This window comes from Salvelinus alpinus, chromosome 34 (genome assembly GCF_045679555.1).
Source record: "Salvelinus alpinus chromosome 34, SLU_Salpinus.1, whole genome shotgun sequence".
NCBI classification, from domain to species: Eukaryota; Metazoa; Chordata; class Actinopteri; order Salmoniformes; family Salmonidae; genus Salvelinus; species Salvelinus alpinus.
Window position 1 is genome coordinate 26,439,735 of NC_092119.1, and position 17,646 is coordinate 26,457,380.

The 17,646-nt window shown below is 42.1% G+C and overlaps 2 protein-coding genes across 21 annotated transcripts in view; both read right to left on the bottom strand.

Moving 5' to 3' along the window:
• Positions 1–894: 894 nt before the first annotated feature.
• LOC139563730 (XK-related protein 6-like) lies at positions 895–13,907 on the bottom strand. Its single transcript, XM_071382613.1, has 6 exons — positions 13,796–13,907; positions 12,339–12,895; positions 11,794–12,243; positions 8,619–8,824; positions 8,113–8,530; positions 895–7,976 (listed from the first exon to the last, which is right to left on the bottom strand). Exons 2-6 carry the CDS (start codon positions 12,539–12,541, stop codon positions 7,484–7,486), a joined length of 1,770 nt encoding a protein of 589 aa, XP_071238714.1. The 5' UTR covers positions 12,542–12,895; positions 13,796–13,907; the 3' UTR covers positions 895–7,483.
• Positions 13,908–16,562: 2,655 nt separating this feature from the next.
• Positions 16,563–17,646, bottom strand: part of kiaa1109 (KIAA1109 ortholog) — an 89,126-nt gene continuing 88,042 nt past the window's right edge. For all 20 annotated transcript variants that reach the window (XM_071382634.1, XM_071382633.1, XM_071382622.1 and 17 more), the window contains one exon: positions 16,563–17,568. In XM_071382634.1, coding sequence (XP_071238735.1) covers positions 17,343–17,568 — 226 coding nt within the window. In that variant the 3' untranslated portion in view covers positions 16,563–17,342. The remainder of the gene's footprint in view (positions 17,569–17,646) is intronic.

A 17,646-nucleotide genomic window follows, 5' to 3' on the forward strand; every position in this document is an offset into this window, starting at 1 on the left:
CAGAAGTAGCAGTAGTAATTGTTTGAACAGCAGTGATGGGTTTTGTTAGCTACTTTGTAGACTGCTGAGCCAGGGAGTGGAGTCAGAAACAGGACTGAAGCTATGTTTCTGCTGTTTGTTAGTCAGTTAATTTGATTATATTTAGAAGTGTGTGTGTGTGTGTGTGTGTGCTGAGATAAGCTATAGCTTTGGTACTGTATGGTTTCCTGTAGTGTTAAAAGGAGACAAACGAGCTATACTGTTCAATTCAGGTCCTTTATCTGAAAATAAGTTATTGAAGGAAAAAAGTTTCAGTTTGTCTGATTCTCTGGTCAAGCCACTGTGTGTGCGTGTGCCAGCGTGTGTGTGTCGGCAGAGAAAGGGCGTGTGCCAGCGTGTGTGTGTCGGCAGAGAAAGGGCGTGTGCCAGCGTGTGTGTGTCGGCAGAGAAAGGGCGTGTGCCTGCGTGTGTGTGTCGGTGTAGAGAAGTCGAAGATCTGCTGTTACTATGGTTACTATAGCATAGTAACCATAGTACTATGATTAATATGCTGTAACTATGCTGTTATTATGGTTAATGTACAGTAACTCTACTGTTACTATGTCAACCGCCCGCGTTGGGCGGTCCAGGTGGCTACTGAACTGGTCCGCAGGGTGTTTCTGCTCATATTGTCATTGACTGACATATGAAAGTAAACCTAAATGTTGTGTCCACATTGTATCATTATTTTACAAAGCATCTATGCTTAATCATTACACTGGATATAATGACGTGTGTGTGTGTGTGTGTGTGTGTGTGTGTGTGTGTGTGTGTGTGTGTGTGTGTGTGTGTGTGTGTGTGTGTGTGTGAAAAAGAAGGGGAAAGAGTATGTGTCATTGGAACCACCAGGAAAAAAGAAAAGAACACAACCACACATGTTGGGAATGAATAGTTTACATACTCTTCATTTCAGTCACATTATAATGTATTAAAATGCAAAGATATAAAATTAAATAGATACTGACTCATGTAACATTTGTATATTTTTCTGATGAAACTACATGTTCTAAAATATGGGTTATCTTATCTCTTATTACCAATATCGCTATAGATACTACTACTATCTCTGTGGTATCTCATAGTATGTCTGAATTGTCACAGGTTAATAGTCTTTTCAGGAGGCAATGTTACAGTAATAATCCATCTCACAGCATCAACTTTAGTGCGACAATCTCCAAACATTAGCATCAGAGGGGTATGTCACCAAGAAAGATCAATAAGTTAGCCCGTCAAACCCTCCAGAGGGGTGTACCACAAAGCTAGATCAAGGAGTTAGCCAGTTAACTTTCCTGAATATTTTTAAACAGCTTTTTGGGGGGGGGGGGGCTTGAAATGGGGACGGTCTAATGGACTCTACAACCAAAAATACACATCTAGGTTTAGCTTTCTTAATGAACCAAAAAATCAACTGTTGTTTATCAACGTTAGCTGGCTAATTCATTGATAATGTTTTGTAATATACCCCTCTGGACACTCCCAGATACAGCAGACAGAGGATACAGCACTATATCAAAGTCCTATAAAACACTGTTTTCATCATTCTCATTCAGTTTGGACATTCTAAATGGAAGAACATAAATCAGCAGTACATAACTAGAATCAATATTGCTAGGGGCAACAAGAGATATGTCCAAGCTGAGGGACATGGACACATCAAAATTAGAAAAATGTAAACCCTCACCAAATAAAAACACTAATATATTTATTTATTAAACTCCTTGAGATGAACCAACTAACTCGTTTTCAAGGGGGTCCTGTGACTTCAAAGGAAGTAATGACTTATGTCATAACTTCTATATGACACCTGTACAATACATCCATGTTAAGTTTGGTTAAAGGTAGATTCAACAATATGACATCATCATCATACACAGTGGTAGGGATTATGATGTGTAACTGGGATCCAAGGACTGTCCCGCAAAAACAATTTATGACAAGACCCGAGAAATTAGAACATTTTCCCCCTTTGTCGCAGAAATGCATGGGCATCTCTGTCACAGACATGAAGTCTTAACAATTCAGAGAGACGTGAGGGAAAATTCTATCTTGTCCTGTCCTAGAGCCTAGGCTGTTTTCCTAACCATTCTCAATCCCACTGAAACCCCAAATTCTGACACCTGTCTCGTGTGAAAATTCCTAACTTTATTATGTAAACCATAGGTTACATTATCAAGGCACGTCTCTCGCCTATGCGTGTCAAAATACCGCTATAACATTTCCCCCGCTTCTCTGAGATGTCTCCTACTGCTGCCCATATAAGAACTTCGGTAGAGAATGTGGGATCAACCAACAGTGTGAGAGTAGATATGGATATTTTTAAAACCGAGTTGGCCCCTGTTAAGATACCTTGATAATTAAACTATTTCCACTCGTCATCTGCCCGTTATTATTGAGCTATCTGTATAAACATCAACTCAATTCTGCCAAATATAGGAGATATCTAGCAAGTTTAGCAACTTTGGTCATTTGACTTTTGTTTGACTGCCGTTACGTTTGTATGATTCGACAACGCAATACTCGGGATGCGCTCTGTGTCGAGATGGGCTACTGCTGAAATGCTCTGAATTGATATGATAATGCTCGGAATTTATGAACGGACTGTTTCGCAATTCACAACGTCATTGGTGATTAAAGATATTTACTCTATCATTACTAAATATCAGTTTAATTTTCTCTGAAATCTTTACATAGTGCCACAGCCAAGCCGACAAGGTGGCGCAACGCCCCTCTTATTTAGGGATAACCCTGGCATTGTGACTATATCTTGGTTTTAAACGCTTTAAATGGGCACTTCTGATTTCCTGGGACTCTCGGGATAAATATGAATTATTCCCGATATTGAAACTTGGTAGATTTTTGGGAAAATATTCATCTCAACACAGCAGAGGGATTTCCAAATCTGTTCCCTCTCAATGTGTACTGTACCTTCCATTGAGACTATAGTGGCAGTGCCTACACTGACAGTCTTGGCAGAAATACATTTTACTGTTGATTTCTGTAAGTAGGAAGTTGACCCATATGATAATGTCATATTGCCGTGTACCTTTAACCTGCTCTGTGCTTATAAGAGCTGGCTCCAGCTCAGCCTGATGCCCTGACTGACTTAATTTTTTATAAAACTAGTTTCTGATATGAACCTGGATCAATACAGCCTAATCTCTGAACCGATTGCGTCTCAAACTTTGCCTACAAAGTTCAGAACCTTTACCTGCTGTTACTTTTGACCCAGAACAGAAACAGAGAGAGGTTAAAGGTCAAATGTAGAATGCTGAGTCCACTTGTGACTCCAAATGCATACGCTCAAGTGTATTATTGCTTTTATAAATAAAGTTAATATATATTTGCACCATATGAAGTTTATATATATTTGCCAAAAAAATAAGTTCATATTATGTTCATATATATTTGCACCAAATAAAGTTCACATATATACAGTACCAGTCAAAAGTTTGGACACACCTACTCATTACAGGGTTCTTCTTTATTTTCACTATTTTCTACATTGTAGAATAATAGTTAAGAAATCAAAACTATGACATAACACATGGAATCATGTAATAACCAAAAAAGTGTTAAACAAATCAAAGTGTATCTTATATTTGAGATTCTTCGAAGTAGCCACCCTTTGGCTTGATTACAGCTTTGCACACTCTTGGCATTCTCTCAACCAGCTTCATGTCACCTGGAATGTTAATTTGTGGAATTTCTTTCCTTCTTAATGCATTTGAGACAGTCAGTTGTGTTATGACAAAGTAGGGGTGGTATACAGAAGATAGCCCTATTTGGTAAAATACCAAGTCCATATTATGGCAAGAACAGCTCAAATAAGCAAAGAGAAATTACATTCCTTCATTACTTTAAGACATGAAGGTCAGTCAATCTGGAAAATGTCAAGAAATTCTAACGTTTCTTCAAGTGCAGTCGCAAAAACTATCAAGCACAATGATGAAACTGGCTCTCATGAGGACCGCTACAGGAAAGGAAGACCCAGAGTTACCTCTGCTACAGAGGATAAGTTAGAGTTAACTGCACCTCAGAAGTTGCAGCCAAAATAAATGCTTCACAGAGTTCAAGTAACAGACACATCTCAACATCAACTGTTCAGAGGAGACTGCGTGAATCAGGCCTTCATGGTCGTATTGCTGCAAAGAAACCACTACTAAAGGACACCAATAAGAAGAGACTTGCTTGGGCCAAGAAACACGAGCAATGGACATTAGACCGGTGGAAATTTGTCCTTTGGTCTGATGAGTTCAAATTTTTGATTTTTGGTTCCAACCGCCGTGTCTTTGTGAGACTCAGAGTGGGTGAACGGATGATCTCCACATGTGTGGTTCCAACCATGAAACATGGAGGAGGAGGTGTGATGGTACTTTGCTGGTAACACTGTCAGTGATTTATTTAGAATTCAAGGCACACTTAACCAGAATGGCTACAACAGCATTCTGAAACGATAAGACATCCCATCTGGTTTGTGCTTAGTGGGACTATAATTTGTTTTTCAACAGGACAATGACCCAACACACCTCCAGGCTGTGTAAGGGCTATTTGACCAAGAAGGAAGGTGATGGATTGCTGCATCAGATGTGCCTCCACAATCACCCAACCTCAACCCAATTGAGTTGGACTGCAGAGTGAAGGAAAAGCAGACAACAAGTGCTCAGCATATGTGGGAACTCCTTTAAGACAGTTTGAAAAGCATTCCAGGTAAAGCTGGTTGAGAGAATGCCAAGAGTGTGCAAAGCTGTCATCAAGGCAAAGGGTAGCTACTTTGAAGAATCTAAAATATAAACTATATTTTGATTTGTTTAACACTTTTTTTGGTTACTACATGATTCCATATGTGTTATTTCATAGTTCTGATGTCTTCACCATTATTCTACAATGTAGAAAATATTAAAAATAAAGAAAAACCCTTGAATGAGTAGGTGTGTTCAAACTTTTGACTGGTACTGTATATTCATATATATTTGCACCATATAAAGTTGATCGGTGGAAGGCTTAGTGTTGATTGGTGGAGGGATGGTCAGACGTAGTCAGGTAAAGGTCTCTGTCACCATGACTACCTCAGGGATGAGGTCATCAGAAAGAGAATCACATATCCGTATTCTACATGACAGAAAATCTTATCTGTTCTACACAATTCATGTCTATCTTAACGTTCTGTAATGTTGTGCCTTGCTGAGCAGACAAACAAGCAAACATAATTTACTATGACTCACAGCTCAGGCACAACACACACAGTACACACACATCTCTGTACATATAAATATATACACATTCAGTTAAAAACTAAAGAGATCACACACCCAGTTAACCAAACTAAAGAGAATACACACCCACTTAACCAAACTAAAGAGAATACACACCCAGTTAACCAAACTAAAGAGAATACACACCCAGTTAACCAAACTAAAGAGAATACACACCCAGTTAACCAAACTAAAGAGAATACACACCCAGTTAACCAAACTAAAGAGAATACACACCCAGTTAACCAAACTAAAGAGAATACACACCCAGTTAACCAAGCTAAAGAGAATAAACACCCAGTTAACCAAACTAAAGAGAATAAACACCCAGTTAACCAAACTAAAGAGAATAAACACCCAGTTAACCAAACTAAAGAGAATAAACACCCAGTTAACCAAACTAAAGAGAATACACACCCAGTTAACCAAACTAAAGAGAATACACACCGAGTTAACCAAACTAAAGAGAATAAACACCCAGTTAACCAAACTAAAGAGAACAAACACCCAGTTAACCAAACTAAAGAGAACACACACCCAGTTAACCAAACTAAAGAGAATACACACCCAGTTAACCAAACTAAAGAGAATACACACCCAGTTAACCAAACTAAAGAGAATACACACCCAGTTAACCAAACTAAAGAGAATAAACACCCAGTTAACCAAACTAAAGAGAATAAACACCCAGTTAACCAAACTAAAGAGAATAAACACCCAGTTAACCAAACTAAAGAGAATACACACCCAGTTAACCAAACTAAAGAGAATACACACCGAGTTAACCAAACTAAAGAGAATAAACACCCAGTTAACCAAACTAAAGAGAACAAACACCCAGTTAACCAAACTAAAGAGAATACACACCCAGTTAACCAAACTAAAGAGAATACACACCCAGTTAACCAAACTAAAGAGAATACACACCCAGTTAACCAAACTAAAGAGAATACACACCCAGTTAACCAAACTAAAGAGAATAAACACCCAGTTAACCAAACTAAAGAGAATACACACCTAGTTAACCAAACTAAAGAGAATACACACCCAGTTAACCAAACTAAAGAGAATAAACACCCAGTTAACCAAACTAAAGAGAATAAACTCCCAGTTAACCAAACTAAAGAGAATACACACCCAGTTAACCAAACTAAAGAGAATAAACACCCAGTTAACCAAACTAAAGAGAATACACACCCAGTTAACCAAACTAAAGAGAATACACACCCAGTTAACCAAACTAAAGAGAATAAACACCCAGTTAACCAAACTAAAGAGAATAAACACCCAGTTAACCAAACTAAAGAGAATACACACCTAGTTAACCAAACTAAAGAGAATACACACCCAGCTAACCAAACTAAAGAGAATACACACCCAGTTAACCAAACTAAAGAGAATAAACACCCAGTTAACCAAACTAAAGAGAACACACACCCAGTTAACCAAACTAAAGATAATACACACCCAGTTAACCAAACTAAAGAGAATACACACCCAGTTAACCAAAATAAAGAGAATAAACACCCAGTTAACCAAACTAAAGAGAATACACACCCAGTTAACCAAACTAAAGAGAATACACACCCAGTTAACCAAACTAAAGAGAATACACACCCAGTTAACCAAACTAAAGAGAACACACACCCAGTTAACCAAACTAAAGAGAATAAACACCCAGTTAACCAAACTAAAGAGAATAAACACCCAGCTAACCAAACTAAAGAGAATAAACTCCCCGCTAGGAGACAGCTTTCAGGCCGCTGTTTATATTACATTCACATTTTTTCTAATTTCATATTATCTTTTAGTATTATTCATGAAGACGTGAAAATAACATGACATGCTGTCTTCTGTCACTATCCAGTCTTCTCAGCAGAGTGAGAAATACAAAACAGAGATGAAGAGATAAAAAACAGAGAGAAGAGTCACATTTGTGTGTATCAGTGTCGCTTCCGTCCCTCTCCTTGCCCCAACCTGAGCTCGAACCAGGGACCCTCTGAACAGATGAACAACCATCACCCACGAAGCATCGTTACCTGTCACTCCACAAAAGCTGTGGTCCTTGCATAAGGGAAACAACTACGTCTAGGTCAGAGCGGGTGAGGTCACCGGTTGAACACTACTAGCGAGCACCACTAAATAACTCGCCATTTCACATCGGTTACATGTGCGCACTTGTAAATATGTGTGTTTGTCTATGTGTGTATGTGTCAGAAAGAAGACTCGTACTGCAGTAGTTCATAGAGCAGAGGTCTGTCCCTGTATCGTATGCCTGCGGCTGCAGGCGTCAGGTACTGTAGTAGGTTGATGGTCCTTCGCAGCCGTCTGTCCACGTAGTGAGCGTCCCAGGCCGGGTAACGTTTCCTGGGCATGTCAATCTTTATCAGAGGACCTTCGAAACGCCTCGAGGTGGGGGGCTCCAAACGCACCTGGAACACCGGCAGACAGCCTTCTGCGATGATGTCATCACTGTGAAACGGGGCAGCCAGGTGGGCTGGGGTGGGTGGAGCTGAGGGGGGCAAGGGGTTACCCCACAGCAGCTCATCCCACCAGGTCGATGCCGGGGTGGGGTGTGTGTGTGAGGGGTGAAGAAGGCCGTAGTACAGAAGCATCACCAGTACTCCACCCGCAAAGGACAGGTAGACACCACACAACGCTGGAACCGCGTAGCTGTCTGTCTCTTCATGGTCACGATACACATACCTGTAACACACACACAACTGTTAAGATATCCACGCACACACATTTGTCTCTGTACAATCATGAGATATACACCTATTCGAAGATAAAACACATACTGTAGGTGTGTGCCTGTCTGTCTATCTGTCTGTCTACATACCACAGTCCAGTGAGCAGTGTGTTCTCAGCCAGTACCACAGAGTAGTAAGCCACCATGCGTCCCCTGGTGTGTCCCTCCTTGACGTTGAACCAACAGAAGATGTAGACGATGCCCACCACCATGTTAAACAGCACCTCCTCCCAGCGAGACATACAGAAGTCTGTTCCGCCATGCACCACCCACAGGGCCATGCCACACCAGTGGAGCACCACGAAGATGCCAAAGTACAGGTGGAAGAGGGATGCGAAGAGGGCGAGAGAGAGAACGCGGGAGGAGATGGTGAGGAGGCGCCAGAGAAGGTGGAGGAGGGCACCGCGATAACTCAGACTGCGCTGGTCGTCTCTGGAGTCGCGCAGGAGCTTGTGGTACGAGGCCAACACCCAGGATAGAGACAGAAGAGAGCCTAGACTAGATATACCTAGGGAGAGAGATGGAGTGACTCATCTTGATAGCTGTAATACCAGTTGACCAGTGAGTGTGTGTGTGTGAACTGTGTGTATACGTACACTGTAGAGTCTCAGCCCGGTTCTGCTGTATCATAATACAGAGCTGTAGTACTAGTTGAGGAGCTGACTCCAGGAAGGTCTCCAGTAGCCGCAGCATGTTGACGTCTGCGTACTCAAACATCATGGCCCAGTAGAACCTCCTCTGTGCCTCCTTATGCTCCTTCATACGGTGGGACTGGATACCCAGGTATAACGTACGGATATACCTGGGGGTCAGAGGTCAATAATCATGGCAGAGAGAGAGAGAGAGTGAGACGGTTTGTGTAGAATGAATCAGATTAAACACTGAGTGCCCCAGGCTGTGCTTGTGGGGTTTGTGCGTGTCTGTGTATGTGTGAGTATGTGTGTAGACATGCTCATACAACCATCTGGGCTGCATCATATGAGCTAATTTCATACGACATCAATAATTCACTGGCCACATACAGTAGAAACACATGCACGCATGCACACATTTCACCAGATAAACCTGCAAGATGCTGCATCACAACAGAGTTTAATTTGGTAAAAAATTGTATGTCGCTATCCATTATTCCCCTCCCCCCTTCACTTCTGTTATGCGTGTTCAAGCTCTTGTTTCTGCCCATTCTACTCCCTCCCTCCATCTCACAGTGATCTAACTCAATCAGACTGAAACATTCCACACACACCAATCTTTGGGAAAGACTCTATTAGGGAGATTGTTACAAACGTACACACACACTAGCTCTTAAGCCCACTCAACATCTCCCTCAGGCACCTAGGCCATGAAAGATTAGTCTGACAGAGAGAGGGAGAGAAGGAGAGAGATGGGGGGGGGGGGGTACACACAGGATATCCGAGTGGAGTGGCATGGAGCAGCCTGGTTCCTCTCTAGACCTTTGGTGTTCAGTCAGGATGTTTTGATGTAGTGTTTTTCCAGTTTGATGGCTAACTAGCCTTGTGACTATCAGCTCCGCTAGCTAGTTAGCTATCCAGCTAATTATCTAGCTGTGTCAGACACAGACAGTGGGAGTGTAGAGAAAACACAAGAGAAGATGGAAATCGATTGAGCCCAAATAGGTTCAAACTGTTTTTACCGAATGAAAAAAAAAGAAAGCTTTGCTGGTTCTGCATATGTGCTGGTGCTATATGTGCCAGTGCTGGTTCTGCATATGTGCCCTTCCTTGCTAATTATATAAGCCATTTATTGTATGTTTTGAGTAGCCTAGCTAATACTTACAGCCAATCACATCCTAAATATCACCTCCTTCATTGACTTCCAGTGTGTGCGTGCATTTTTTTGTGTGTGTTTGTGTGTCAGCGGCAGACTCTTTCTTCTTTGTTCTCCACCTGTACACACACGGTGAGGTTAACACGTGATCTAGTACATGGACTTCATTAGATAGTAGAGAATAGAGAATGGGAGAGGAGAAGGGAGGAGAGAAGAGGAGAAGTGATGCGAATGACCTAAATGGCCATGTACTCCTGTAATCTCCACCAGGCACAACCAGAAGAGGACTGGCCACCGCTCACAGCCTGGTTCCTCTCTAGGTTTCTTCCTAGGTTCTGGCCTTTCTTGGGAGTTTTTCCTAGCCACCGTGCTTCAGCATTGCTTGCTCTTTGGAGTTTTAGGCTGGGTATCTGTATAAGCCAAGGGGAAAATTGTGGTGTAGATATTGGGGGATGAACAGTAGACGGGTGGTCCTGGTGGTCCACCCCGGATTTTCTTTATGACATTTTAAAACACATTCCCTGCAATTCTACACAGTTTGAAATGACTTATTATGCCTCTCTTGAGTGTTATTTTGAGGGGTATATGGAGGGGTATTTTGAAAACACAGCACAAGTGGAAGGATAAGTAGAAGGCCACCCAACCCCCCACAAAAAAGAAAATATAGATATAAACATATTTTTAGGAAACCAGCTAACTTCCTGCATTTCAACACCTTTTGTCATGGGGCAGGGAGAAAAATGTGCAGTTTTATAATGCTATTCTACACATTTTCTCTTGAGTCTGAGAACATTTAGCAGTTTTAAAGCAAATGTCCTGCAATTCTACAAATCCTTCCATGTGGCAGAGAGAAAAATGTGCTGTTTTATAGCTTATCTCATGGTATTCTTCACATTTTGACATGAGGCAGAGATATTTTTTTGCAGTTTTAAAGTAACTGTCCAGTGTAAATCTCACTTTTAAAAGTTAATAACTCATACCCAAATAATGTTGTTGACTCATCCTATACTTGTATTTGTGGCCAAAGCATAAATTGGAGAAGAAACACTTAAAAAAAAAAACATTTCACACTTGTATCTCAAACAGACCTTTTCAAAAATAATTCCTATTTCCTCATAGAGGATGATGTCATGATGAGCTGGCTAATCAGCGGTCTACTTGCATGAACATTTTAATGACTGGTATATGCCCACACCATTCTGTTGTTGGGGTACACCCTCACAATTCCAACGCAGAAACGCTGTGTTTTAACATACTTCATTTTCCTTCCAAATTAAAAAAAAACTCATATTGTAATTCATTCCAGGTCATATTTCATAGAAATCTGGAAACACTGGACAGTTAGACTTTGGGCAAAAACACAAAAATAATTCCTTTAAACTGTATAACTGATCAATGCACCATCACACAAGGTCATTTAATGCTTAAAAAAATTGCTGCATAAGATTTTGGCTACAGAAGTGGCATTTCGTACCGATCTCTACAGCTTACGTCCAAAAACATATCCTGTGAAATGACGTCAACACATAGTGGAGTTACTAGTTAGCTACAAGTGGCTAGCATAGCTAACAAAGTAGCTACATCGTTCACCACCAAAGGCAAACCCCATTTTGTGTTTGAAACTTGAGAAAGAGGAGTTGGAAAGTTTTTTGTGCCCAAAGTTCACAGTAAAAGCTAATTTCCTGCAATTCTACAAATTTTGCCATTGCTTTTGACATGTTCATATGCTATCTGGGGGCCCCACGACCCAATAAAATAAAAAAAATAAAAAGTATTTTAAAGAAATGATTGGGGGTAATGAATTAACCTATTCTGAATATTGGGTAGGACATATTGGGTGGCAAATGTGTCCTACCCAATATGGTATAAGCACTTTGTGACAACTGCTGATGTAAAAAGTGCTTTATAAAATACATTTGATTGAAATTTGATTGATTGAAGAAGAGAGGGGAGGTGAGAACAGGGGGCATGCTCTGTCCTTACCTCCAGACCTGTCCCAGCTGTAGAATGTGTATGGTGATCTGCCACAGCCACACTGAGGCCACTCTGACCCGGTCTGTTCCAGGATAAACCCCTCTGTGGCCGGCTGGCCCTTGCCTGGTCAGCTTTTCTCTCTCTCCTCCCCTGCTGCAGTCCACTGTCCCCAGCCAGGTGGTCAGACACTCTCCGCTGTAGTCCTGGACAAACCAGCGGAAGCTCAGTATCTGAACTACAATCGACGGCACCAGCACCAGGAAGAGCGTCAGGCCAAACCACAGATAGTCCTGTCTGTCATAGTAGTCCGCAGCGAGAAGTAGGTCTGTTCCCACATCCCAGAAGAAGACGAGGAGAGCCAGGATCAACCAGAGACAGTCCAGCCACAGTCCCTCTTCTGGCGGGCAGCGAGTCTCCCTCAAACTCCTACCACCGCCAACTCCGGTACCCTCAATCCTTCTATAATAATGATCATAATAATAATGGTAAAAGGCTCAAAATGAGAATAGCAGAGACAATTATCATAACACGCACGCACACACACACACTCTTACCCAGTAGTGTCTTTCCCCAGCAGGTTTCCCAGGCAGTTGGAGCGACAGCCCCAGTAGCAGACAGCAGAGTGACAGCAGAGGCAGATGTGGATAGCTGCAGAGTCCAGAGGCTGACAGTCTTCCTCTGTGTCTCCATCAAACACCCCCTCCCCCACTCCTTCCTCCGTTTCTCCCCCTCCCCTTCCATCAGACTGCGCTGCCATGTTCCTCCCCTTTCCTCTCGTCCCGAACCAAAACACAACCTCCTCTGATTCCACGTCACTTCCCAAATACCTCCTGTCCCTCCCAAGCCGCGGTGTTTCTGTCTCTGACTCTCCCGGGGAGCCATCAGAGCCGGTCACCGCACGAAGGTGGCTGCCCCTCTGCCTCCTCCTCCTCTCCCTTCCTCATTGCCCTCCTCTCTAGGAAACACTCTATCCCCTCTCCTACCAGGCGCTCCTTGCGACCAGTGGCAGCGGTTGAATCCGTTCCTATTCCTCTCCTCCTCCAGCCTCTCTTCATCTCCCAGTCTCTCGCTCCCTCTGCATCTTCTACATGGCTGTACTCACCACGGTCATCTAGGGAGACAGTGGCTTGTTATGACGTAATGCAGCATCTCCCTGCTAAGAGACGTGTGTGTGTGTGTGCTGAGACATGAGTGTGTGAAAAGCCAGTGAATTAATCCTCATCCATGTGGAGCTGTGGTAGCGTTTCAGCCTTCCCCAGCCTGTCTCTCAACCTGTCACACATACACCACAGCAGCCTATGAGCTGTCCGCTCCACCTCACTGCTTGAGCCCTCTGCGCTGCACAGCTCAGGTCAGAACGCACTCACACACACTCCGCCTCCTAGCGGCAAGACTAGACACAACATCTGCACATCTGTACATACACTCTCTCTCCCAACCCCCCTCTCTTCCCTCCCTCAGCAGGCTTCAGGCCAATAGCTCAGCCAGCCTAATCACCCAGAACATATGTGTGTGTGTGTGCGTGAGCTCTGCCAAGGAAGGAGAGGGGAGAAGAGATGGAAATAGAGAGAGAGGGAGAGAGGAAGGAGAGGGGAGAAGAGATGGAGATAGGGAGAGAGGAAGGAGAGGGGAGAAGAGATGGAGATAGAGAGAGAGGGAGAGAGGAAGGAGAGGGGAGAAGAGATGGAGATAGAGAGAGAGGGAGAGAGGAAGGAGAGGGGAGAAGAGATGGAGATAGGGAGAGAGGAAGGAGAGGGGAGAAGAGATGGAGATAGAGAGAGAGGGAGAGAGGAAGGAGAGGGGAGAAGAGATGGAGATAGGGAGAGAGGAAGGAGAGGGGAGAAGAGATGGAGATAGAGAGAGAGGGAGAGAGGAAGGAGAGGGGAGAAGAGATGGAGATAGGGAGAGGAAGGAAGAGGGGGTGGGAGATGGGAGAGATAGTGAGGGGGTAGGGGAGGAGCAATTATAAGGATTTAAGAAGAGGGGGATGAGGGAGGGATAAAGCACAAACCAGCCTCTTCACTCTTTCATTCTCTCCCTCTCTCTTTCTGTGTCCACTGGAGATTAGCCTCTATGTTGCCATGACTACCATCCCAGGGTGGCTGAAGGGGAGTCTGGTAATTTGGTCTGTGAAGGAAAGAGAGATGGAGAGAGAGAGAGAGAGGGGGAGAGGTAGTCAGGTGTAATTTGTTCTATAATCAATTCTCCTATTTCTCCATGTTTTTCCTAATGTGTATCAGATACAAACCACACTAGTCTACTGGCTACAGGGACTCTTATGCAATATCGATATTTGCATATTTCATAATGCCAATAACACTTTATATTAAATTGGACCGAGGGAGAGAGGAAGATGTACTGCTCACTTGAGATAAAATAAGAATTGTTTTTTAGAAGCGGGATTGTATGTGATTTTAATTGATGTGACACTTGGTGCTCTGCTTTGAAATGTAGTCCTGTGGACTGTTAGATAACTAGTGTGTTTCTGAATGCAGACATCTTGGCTGGGTTTCCCAAATTCAACGTTTTTTTACGATACATCGTTGGTTACTAAAGTGCAATATTAGTAACCAGTTTCAAATAAGCTTATGAAAATATATGATAACAGTGCCCCATAATAACACAAATGCATCAGGATTGACAAGTTTCAATATTGTTCATATAAACTTTTTTACCAATTACATTTTTTGTTTTGTTTTATTGTTATTGTTTGTGTGTGTAACCTAGACATCTTGCCAGATCCTCTTACCTAATCTTGGGTTTGTGTGTGTGAGGCTGCAAAGGGCCAGGATTCCATTCTAGAATCATAGTTTCGACTGATCCTACAGTTTTGTTTCAGTACTGCAGTTTAACTGTTGCCCAGCCCAGAAAGACAATTTCCACAGATGGCCACATAGAGAAGTCAGATTTGAAAATTCCTAATAAGACACTTTAGTCATCACCTTTGTGCACAAAACATCCATTGAATTCTTCAAATAATTGTAGCTGAGGCCAATTTTTTTTAATCACTCAAAGATATTAACAGCCGAACATATGAACATTTTATATTCATCCAATGTCTGCCATGTTTCTGGATGACGTCGTCGCTGCTCGCGTTGCACCCTGTGCACACTGAGTGCTAGTGTGCATGTGACGTTGGTCCGTATAAATCGGATACAACCCGAATATAGACGGTCTATGAATCAGTATATGCCAACATGAGTAAATTATCTTGAAAACAACGGTCCACCATCTTGGATCTTAATATACCTCAGAATTGTGATGTCAGGGTGCATGTGTGTGAATGCTTCCCCCCGGTGGTCAGGGGTATGTGTTGCATGCTGAGCTCTAGCAGGTCATACACCAGGCTGCTCTCCTTCAGCAGTCTCACCAGCAGCTGCTCTCTTTCAGCAGTCTCACCAGCAGCTGCTCTCTTTCAGCAGTCTCACCAGCAGCTGCTCTCCATTTATTGGACCAGGTCTCTCTTGGAAAAGAGATGTTATCTTAATGAGACAAAACGGTATAAATAAAAGGTAAAAAAAAAAAGTCTCACCAGCGGCTGCTCTCCTTCAGCAGTCTCCGACAATGCTGAATAAATGTTTTGCCTGCAGCTACTGATGGCTATATCAAGACTAGTAAAAGCCAAGTGCACTACTTTTGTGAAAAAATTATTTCGATTTGTATTTTGATTATTTCAGAAAAATATTGTGGTCTGTCAAAAAGCAGTGTCACTTGCCACATCATTTTGTCACACTTTGCTTTTTGAAAGACCAGTATCTTGAAAACTTGACTGCTGACATGCAAAACCTTTTTGGGACTGTTTCAGAGGCTTAATAAAAAAAAAATCAGAATTGGTTCAAATTAGGTTGAGGTTAAGGTAAAGGTCAGTTTTAGATTTTGGTAAGCCGTTTTACAGGTCAGAAGTGTCTTTATAGCTTCTCCCGTTGCATTCCACTTAAACAGCGACATTTGGTCTCCATCTTCTGGCCACAAACATTTGGTTCACCATACCCAATCAAACATTTGGAATGGGATTTTCCCATTCGTACTGACGGTTCACTGCACATAGTGCATAACTGTAGCTAAAATATCTGCAGGATAGTCTGAACAGAACCCACAAGAGGTCTGGAGTATAGTAACCTTCCCATTGCTCGCACACACAGCAACCAGGTTAAAGCTTTTTCTTTGTTGAGAAACACACAACTGTCACTTGACTCAAATCTAGAAAATCTGATAAATAACAGTAGGCTATACACAGTGTACAAAACATTAAGAACATCTTCCTAATATTGAGTTGCAACTCAACCTTTTGCCCTAAGAACAGCCTTAATTTCTTCGGGGCATGGACTCTACAAGGTGTTCAAAGCATTCTACAGGGATGCTGGCCCATTTTGACTCCAATGCTTCCCACAGTTGTGTCAAGTTGGTTGGATATCCTTTGAGTGGTGGACCATTCTTGATACACATGGGAAACTGTTGAGTGTGAAAAACCCAGCAGTGTCGCAGTTCTTCACACAAACGGTGCGCCTGGCACCGACTACCTAACCCCGTTTAAAGGCAGTTAAATATTTTGTCTTGCACATTCACCCTCTGAATGGCACACATACACAATGTCTCAATTATCTCAAGGCTTAAAAATCCTTTAACCTGTCTTCTCCCCTTCATCTACATTGATGGAAGTAGATTTAACAAGTGACATCAATAAGGGATCATAAACTGACCAGGTGAAATCTATGGTCATGGAAAGAAGTGCTCATAAGGTTCTGTACACTCATTGTATATGACAACGAAGTCAGATGTAAAATTGGATGGCTATGATTTTATTTTATTCAGAAATCAACACTTAAGAAATTCACAGTCATTTTATATACACTGATCTATTGCACATATAAAAAAAACAGGCTCGACACACCCAGCTCACATGGGTTTTAGACTATACATTTCTGATCCCCATTAAATTAAGATTAAAAAAAAGAATTAACCATGGTTTAGCATTACAATACATTATATAAGTGGATTTAAACCATCCAATACTTTTTAGTTCATAGGAAAATTTTCCAAAAACTGTTGTCATTGGGATGAATTTAGAAAAGCTGACACTTAAAATGAGATTCCTCATTCCAACTATACCATTGGAAACAAAGAAAAGGCAATGATTTAGAAGTAACCCCCACACTCATCAGAAAAAAGGTAATGAACCATAAAAGAAGTATCATAAATGATGACTTCAACGTGTTTGTTCTGACAACAACCATATAAAGCATGTATATCATATAATTCATGTTGGGGTTTCAGGGTTATTATTTTAAGCTGCCAAATAATAAGACTTACTATTTTGTTCAAAATATACATAAAAACAGTGCACATTTTTCTGTCAAAACCCATAGTGGCATGCACCACAGTAAACATCTATGTTGAAATTCACACGGCTTAGCGGTAAATGTACCTACGCTATCCACTGTACAGCAAGTCTAGGAACTATCCAGTGTTTTCCAGTTTTCCAGTGTTTTGTTTGTTGACGATTTACTGTCTGACCTCCAGTTTTTAAAGTGTTGTGTTAGAAGGTATGGATGTTGGTGTTAGTGCTCTTCCTTGTCTCGTCCTATCTTCTCCTTCTTCTCTTTCTCGTCCTGCAGGGCCGTGCCCAGTTTCTTGATGAGGACAGAGAGGACCTTGTCCAGGGGGTCCATCACTCCCCTCTGGAGCCATTTGGGAATTGTAGTCCTTGCGTGGTGGAAGCCTAGCTTCTGGAGAATGTAGTCCACGCCGACAGGATCGATCTTCCGTCCCGTCCAGGAGATGAGCCTGTGGAAATGAATTATTAAGACTGTGTCAAGAAACCTCAGAGATGTATGACTTAAGGGTTTAGGGTTAGTGTATAGG

Coding starts and splice junctions, on each gene's coding strand:
- LOC139563730 (XM_071382613.1), bottom strand. CDS start 12,541: ATGGCAGCGCAGTCTGATGGAAGGGGAGGGGGAGAAACGGAGGAAGGA. Junction 8,531..8,618: donor CCGGGCTGAGACTCTACAGT/GTACGTATACAC, acceptor CTCTCTCCCTAG/GTATATCTAGTCTAGGCTCT. Junction 7,977..8,112: donor ACACTGCTCACTGGACTGTG/GTATGTAGACAG, acceptor TGTGTGTTACAG/GTATGTGTATCGTGACCATG.